The sequence below is a fragment of the Macaca fascicularis genome, chromosome 9 (assembly GCF_037993035.2).
Source record: "Macaca fascicularis isolate 582-1 chromosome 9, T2T-MFA8v1.1".
In the NCBI taxonomy this organism is placed as follows: Eukaryota; Metazoa; Chordata; class Mammalia; order Primates; family Cercopithecidae; genus Macaca; species Macaca fascicularis.
Genome location: NC_088383.1, coordinates 97618866 through 97627006, shown reverse-complemented (window position 1 = coordinate 97627006; position 8141 = coordinate 97618866). Strand labels below are relative to the sequence as shown.

The following is an 8141-nucleotide window of genomic DNA, read 5'->3' as shown; positions in this document are numbered from 1 at the left end:
TTATACATTATTATCTAATCTTTAATACATCATAATTATATTTTAATATATTGTATATACTATAATTATAAATTATATATCATGTTATATAATTAATATAATCAAATATATAATTAATGTAATTGTTATACAATAATAACAAATAGTAGTAGTAGTTTACTATTGCTGATAACAAATTACCACAAACTTAGCAGTTTAAAACAATATACATTTATTATCTCACGTTTCTGTGGGTCAGTAGTCCAGACATGGTATAACTGGGTCCTCTCCTCAGGATCTCCCCAGGTTACCATCAAGGTGTTGACCAGGATGCTTGCGCAATGGAGGGTTACTAGGGAAGAATGGGCTTCCAAGTTTATTCAGGTTTGGGCAGAGTTCATTTTCTTGTGGTTATGTGACTGAAGGCCTTGGTGTTTTGCTGTTTTATCAGCTGGAGGCCACCCTCAGGTTCTAAAAACTATGCTCAGTTCCTTGTAAGGCAGTTTTCTCAACATATCTGTTTATTCCATCAAGCTAACAGGGAGAATCATTTGCTCTAATCTGCTAAGATGACGTGCAGTGGCATGATCTTTGCTCACTGCAACCTCTGCCTCCCGGGTTTAAGTGATTCCCCTGCCTCAGCCGTACAAGAAGCTGGGATTACAGATGTGTGCCACCATATCCAGCTAATTTTTGTATTATTAGTAGAGACAGGGTTTCACCATGTTGGCCAGGCTGGCCTGGAACTCCTGACCTCAAGTGCTCCTCCAGCCTCAGCCTCCCAAAGTCCTGGGATTACAGGTGTGAGCCACCAAGCTGGGCCGACTTCTTATATAGTGTAATCAGGATTGACATCTTATCACCTTTGCCATATGGCATAACCTAATCAAGGGTGTGACATCTTACACCTTTGCCAGTTCTGTTGACTTGAACAAAGCCTCATATCCCACCCACGTTGAAGGGGAGGAGATTATACAAAGGCATAGATACTAGAAGATGGAAATCACTGGGGATCATTCTAGTGTCTGTTCATCTCATTATTATTATGAAAATCCACTTGCTTAGAGAAAGGAAAGTACATTTAATTTTTTAAATATGCCTCCATCAGTCTAATTAGGTCTTGATAAATTTCCTGAGGTGCATCCTCTCCAAGGTAAAAATCCACATGATTGTAGTGTGGAATCAGCTTGTAATAAATAAGGTTGGCAATTTGAGGAAGTAAATTTTTGACATCCTTGGGATCAGCCACAATGTCCTGTCCACCATTCCATATTGCTGTTGGAACTTCCATCTTAGTAATGTTGTATAAAGGAGGTGTAAGCTAAATGCAATAAAAGAGAGAGAAAAAAGTTTTTACAGAAAATTACATTATAGAAGTAACATTAACTATCAGCTGTTGAGCAAGTTCTTTAAATGCTACAAGTGTACAATTAGTTTACACTTAATGGTATAGAAACATTAAAATGTTAAAAATACTTGAAACCACTTTTGTGCACTAATATGAATTGTGAATCGAAAAAACAATGATTGTATTTCTGACTTGCACGTTTGGGAAAATAAGAATAGATTCTAGAGGAAGAGGGTTCTTTTTTCCATGGGGGATCATCTTTCTAGTCAGCATTTGATCTCAGAATGTGACCTTTTCAAGCAAAATGTCGGATAGGATAAATATCCTTTCTCCTAGGCACAAATCTGGGCTCAGTGGCATTATCAATATTTGGGAATCAGCAGACTCTTCAGGGAGCATTGAGACCAATGCATGAAAGACATTTGAAGTATGATGTTAAAAAGGAGTCAGTCTGTTACAAATAACTAGTGACTATAGTACTCTATAAACTCTCAACAAATTTTCCCTTACTGCTTCTTTCTTGTATTGATTCAACACAATCTCTGGTCCAGGTAACCAGGTCTGGCCAGTTCGTCCTCCATTCTTCAGGCTACAGTGATTGTATGAGAGATAGGCATGTGACTAAAACTGGGCCAGAGGCCACTCTAGAATGCTTTGCCATAGTCATTGAGAATATAGTATCTTTTGGTGGAGGTTGGGGTGAGGGGGCCGTTGGAAAAACTGTATGAACTAAGTACATCTAGTCACCACTGTTTCCTCACAAGAGACAACCGTATTCTAAAATAGTGTGTGTGTGGCATATCCCCACCCCACTCCTGCCACGTACATCTAACTATAGCAGCTGTGGAGAAAAGTCAGATATTTCACAAGAGTTAGAATTGAGTTATACATTTTCATTATTATAGTTGTTATAGTAGTTGTTATGGTGACATTAAAAATTCCCACATTAAAAATTTTTTGGCTGGGCATGGTGGCTCAAGCGTGTAATCCCAGCACTTTGAGAAGCTGAAGCAAGAGAATCGCTTGAGCCCAGGAGTTCAAGATCAGCCTTCACAACATAGTGAGACCCTGACTTTATTTTTAAAGGTAAAAGAAAAAAAGAAAAAAAAAGAATTTTTTTCCCCCAAATTTCTACATCCTAGATTTGAAAAACCCAAGTATCATTGAAGACTACTTTTTCAGTTTAAGCTCAGTCTATCGGCAAGAAGCCAAAATCATTATTGGATTTCCTCACACACTTGGGAATAAAATAACAATAACAACAATACACATTTCCCTTTAATATAAAACTTTCTCTAAGTTTTCATAGATCTGGTGACACACCAGATCAAAAGTAGTACTATTTGCTAGGGAATGGTGTGCCCTGGCAGATACTACTACTTCCTAAAAATGATACTTCTTACTTATATATTTAATGATCCAAATAATGGTATTTTTAAAAGTGGCTAGTAAATGACATCCTAAAGAACTATTAGGCAGTCCTAGTTATTAAACATAGATAAGAAGTCAGAGAATATACTTTAAAAACAAACATGTTTTTTGTTTGTTTGTTTTTTGTTTTTGTTTTTCTGAGAAGGAATAAGTGTAGTGGAGAAGACTAGACTTTAAATCCAGGAATCCTGGGTCATATTCTGGTTGATTTTATTCCCCTTCCAACTTTTATTTTAGATTCAGGGGGTACATGTGCAGGCTTGTTACATAAGTAAATTGTATATCATGGAGATTTGGCTTACAAATGATTTTGTCATCCAGGTAATGAGCACAATACCCAATAGGTAGTGTTTCAATCCTCACTCTCCTCCCAGCCTCCATCCTCAAGTATGCCCCAGTACCTGTTCCCCTCTTTGTGTCCCTGTAAACTCAATGTTTAGCCCCCACTTATAAGTGAGAGCATGTGATATTTGGTTTTCTGTTCCTGTGTTCATTTACTCAGGATAATGGCCTTCACCTGCATTCACATTGCTGCAAAGCACATTATTTCATTCTTTTCCATGGCTGCATAGTATTCCATGGTGTATATGTACCATATTTTCTTTATTCGGTTCACCTCTTATGGGCATCTAGATTCCATGTCTTTGCTATTGTGAATGGTGCCACAATGAAATACGTGTACATGTGTCTTTTTGATAGAACAATTTATATTCCTTTGAGTATATACCTAGTAATGGGATTTGTAAGTCAAATCACAGTTCTGTTTTAAGTTGTTTGAGAAATTGTCACATTGCTTTCATTTACATTCCCACCAGCAGTGTATGTGCATTCTCTTTCTCTACAACCTCACTAACATCTGTTATTTTTTGACTTTAAAATAATAGCCATTCTGACTGGTGTAAGATGGTATCTCATCATGGTTTTGATTTTCATTTCTCTAATGATTATTGATATTGACCATTTTTCATATGCTTTTTGGATGCATGTATGCCTTCTTTTGAGAAGTGTTTGTTCATGTACTTTGCTCACTTTTTAATGGTGTTGTTTGGTTTTTCCTTGTTTGCTTAAGTTTCTTATAGATTTTGGATATTAGATCTTTGTCAAATGCATAATTTGAAAATATTTTGTCTTATTCTTAGGTTGTGTGCTTACTCTAATAGTTTCTTTTGCTATTCAAAAGCTCTTTAATTTAATTAGGTTCCACTTGTCAACTTTTTGTTGTTGTTGTTGCAATTACTTTTGGCATCTTTATCATGAAAGTTTTGCCAGGTCGTATGTCTAGAATGGTATTTCCTAGGTTTTCTTTTAGGGTTTTTACAGTTGTAGGTTATACATTTAAGTCTTTAATCCATCTTGAGTTAATTTTTGTATATGGTAGAAAGAAGGAGTCCAGTTTCAATCTTCTGCATATGGCTAGCCAGTTATCTCAGCACCAATTATTGAATAGACAGTCCTTTCCCCATTGCTTGTTATTGTCAATTTTGTTGAAAATCAAATGATTGTAGGTGTTCAACTTTATTTCTGGGTTCTCTAACCTGTTCCATTGGTCTACGTATCTGTTTTTGTACCAATACCATGCTATTTTGGTTACTGTAAACTTGTAGGATAGTTTGAAGTCAAGTAATGCCTCCAACTTTGCTCTTTTTGTTTAGGATTGCCTTGGCTATTCAGGCTTCTTTTGGGTTTCATATGAATTTTAAAATAGTTTTTCTAATTCTATGTCAGTTGTCATTTGTAGTTTGATAGGAATAGCATTGAATCTGTAAATTGATTTGGACAGTATGGCCATTTAAATGATATTGATTCTTCCTATCCATGAACATGGAATGTTTTTCCATTTGTATCATCTCTGATTTCTTTGAGCAGTGTTTTAAAGTTCTCATTGTAGAGATCTTTCATTTCCCTGATTAGCTGTATTCACATTTTATTCTTTTTGTGGCTATTGTGATTGGGATTATGTTCTTGACTTGGCTCCCAGCTTGGACATTGTTACTGATTTTGGTATGTTGATTTTGTATCCTAAAACGTTACTGAAGTTATTTATCAGTGTAAGGAGCTTCTAGAATGAGAGTATGGGGTTTTTTAGATATAGAATCACAACATCCATGAAAAGAGATAGTTTGACTTCCTCTCTTCCTATTTAGATGCCATTTATTTCTTTCTCTTGTGTGATTGCTCTGGCTAGGACTTCCAGTACTATGTTCAACAGAAGTGGTGACAGTGGACATTCTTGTCTTGTTTCAGTTCTCATTGTCTTGTTTCAGTTCTCAAGGGGAATGCTTCAAGCTTTTGCCTATTCAGTATTATGTTGGCTGTGGGTTTGTTATAAATGGCACTTAATATTATTATTTTCTTTTCTTTTTTTTTTTTTTTTTTTTTTTTTGAGACAGAGTCTTGCTCTGTTGCTTAGGCTGGAGTGCAACGGTGCAATTTCGGCTCACTGCAACCTCTGCCTCCTGGGTTTAAGCTATTCTGGTGCCTCAGCCTCCCAAGTAGCTGGAATTACAGGTGCCTGCCACTACACCCAGCTAATTTTTGTGTTTTTAATAAAGATGGGGTTTCACCATGTTGGCCAGGCTAGTCTCAAACTTCTGACCTCAAGTGGTCCACCCGCCTCAGACGGGATACAGATGCAGAATGTGCAGGTTTGTTATATAGGTGTACATGTGCCATGGTGGTTTGATGCTCCTCTTGACTCATCCTCTAAGTTCTCTTTCCTCACCATCCAACCCTCAACAGGCCCTGGTGTGTGTTGTTCCCCTCTCTGTGTCCATGTGTTCTCATTGTTCAACTCCCACTTATGAGTAAGAACATGTGGTATTTGATATTCTGTTCCTGTGTTAGTTTGCTGAGGATGATGGCTTCCAGCTGCATCCGTGTCCCTGCAAAGGACATTATCTCATTGGCTGCATAGTGCTATGACTGCATAGTGTTCCATGGTGTATGTGTACCACATTTTCTTTATCCAGTCTATTATTGATTGGCATTTGGGTTGGTTCCATGTCTTTGTTATTGTAAACAGTGCTGCAGTAAACATACATGTGCATGTATCTTTATAGTAGAATGATTTAGATTCCTTTGGGTATATACCCAGTAATGAGATTGTGGGGTCAAATGGTATTTTTGATTCTAGATCCTTGAGGAATAGCCACGCTATCTTCCACAATGGTTGAATTAATTCACATTCCCACCAACAGTGTAAAAGTGTTCCTATTTCTTCACAGCCTTGCCAGCATCTATTGTTTCCTGACTTTTTAATAATCGCCATTCTGACTGGCATGAGATGGTATCTCATTGTGGTTTTGATTTGCATTTCTCTGATGATCAGTGATGTTGAGCTTTTTTTCATATGTTTGTTGGGATGGCTTTTATTATTTTGAGGTAAGTTTCTTTGATGCTTAGTTTGTTGAGGGTTTTTAACGTGAAGGGATGTTGAATTTTCTTAAGAGTCTTTGCTGTGTCTATTGAGATAATCTTGTGGTTTTTGTTTTTATTTCTGTTTATGTGATGCCTCAAATGTATTGATTTGCATATTTTGGACCAACTTTGCAACCCAGGAATAAAGCCTACTTGATTGTTGTGAACTAGCTTTTTGATGTGTTGCTGTATTAGGTTCACTAGTATTTCATTGAGAATTTTTGCATATATGTTTATCAGGGATATTGGCCTGAAGTTTTCTTTATTTGTTGTGTTTCTGGTAGATTTTGGCATCAGAATGATGGATGCTGGCTTCAAAAAATGAGTTATGGAAGAGCCCCTCCTCCTCGATTTTTTGGAATTATTTCAGTAAGATTGGCACCAGCTCTTCTTACATGTATAGTAAAATTCGACTGTAATTCATTCTGGTCCAGGGCTTTTTCTGGTTGGTAGTGTTTTAGTACCGATTCAATTTTGGAACTTGTTATTGATCTGTGTATGGTTTCAATTGCTTCCTGATATAATCTTTGGAGGTGTTATGCTTCCCGAAATTTATGCATTTCTTCTAGATTTTCCAGTTTGTGTGTGTAGAGGTGATAATGATCGTCTCTGAGGAATTATTGTGTATCTGTGGGGTGGTGGTAATGTCCCCATTGTCATTTCTGACTGTATTTATTTGAATCTTCTCTCTTTATTAGTCTAGCTAGCAGTCTATCAATTTTATTTATTCTGTCAAGGAGCCAACTTGTGATTTTGTTGATCTTTTGTGTGTTTCTTTGCATCTCAGTTTCATTCAGTTAAGCCGTGATTTTGGCTATTTTTTCTTCTGCTAGCTCTGGAGTTGGTTTGCTCTTGTTTTTCTAGTTTCTCTAGGTGTGATGTTAGGTTGTTAATTTGAGCTACTTCTAACTTTTTGACGTGGTTGTTTAGCACTATAAGCTTTCCTCTTAACACTCCTTTAGCTGTGTCCCAGAGATTCTGGTATATTGTATCTTTGTTTTCATTACTTTCAAAGAATTTCTTGATTTCTGCCTGTATTTCATTATTTACCCAAAAGTCATTCAGGAGAAGGTTGTCTACTTTCCTTATAATTGCATGGTTTTGATGGATTGTCTTGGTATTGGTTTCTACTTTTATTGTACTGTGATTCATGAGTGTATATGGTATAATTTCAGTTTTTGTTTAATTTGTTGAGAATTGCTCGATGGTTGCATGTGTGGTCGATTTTAGAGTGTATGCCATGTGCACATGAGAAGAGTATGTATTCTGCTGTTGTTGGGCAGAGTGTTCTCCAGATGTCTGCTCAGTCTATTTGGTTAGGTGTCAAGTTTAGGTTCCAAATATCTTTGTTAGTTTTCTGCATCAAAGATCTGTCTAGTACTGTTAGTGGGGTGTTGAAGTCTCTCACTATTGTCGTGTGATTATCTAAGTCTCTTTGTAGGTCTCTAAGGGCTTGTTTTATGAATCTAGGTGCTCCTGTCTTGGGTGCATGTATATTTAGGATAGTTGTCTTCTTGTTAAATTCAACCCTTTATCATTATTTAATGCCCTTCTCTGTTCCTTTTGATAATTGTTTACTTAAATTCTGTTTTGTCTAAAGCAAGATTAGCAACCCCTGGTCTTTTTTTCTTTTCATTTATTTGATAGATATTTCTCCCTCCCTTTTCTTTGAGCCTACGAGTGTCATTGCATGCAAGATGGGTCTCATGTAGGTAGCATACAGTTAGGTCTTGCTTCTTTATGCAATTTGCAATTCTTTGCATTTTAAGTGAGGCATTTAGCCTGTTTGCGTTCAAGGTTAATATCAATATATGTAGATTTGATCCTGTCATTGTGTTGTTAGCTGGTTGTTATGTAGGCTTGATTGTATAGCTGCTTTCTAGTGTCAGTGGTCTATGTATTTAAGTGTGCTTTTGTAGTATCTGGTAACAGTCTTTCATTTCCATGTTTAGCATTCCATTAAGGA

General features: G+C 36.6%; 1 protein-coding gene across 2 annotated transcripts in view; it reads right to left on the bottom strand.

The window, feature by feature from the left end:
* Positions 1–247: 247 nt before the first annotated feature.
* The window catches only part of LIPK (lipase family member K), a 40761-nt gene continuing 32867 nt past the window's right edge, over positions 248–8141 (bottom strand). For both annotated transcript variants that reach the window (XM_065520191.1, XM_015456916.3), the window contains one exon: positions 248–1300. In XM_065520191.1, coding sequence (XP_065376263.1) covers positions 1061–1300 — 240 coding nt within the window. In that variant the 3' untranslated portion in view covers positions 248–1060. The remainder of the gene's footprint in view (positions 1301–8141) is intronic.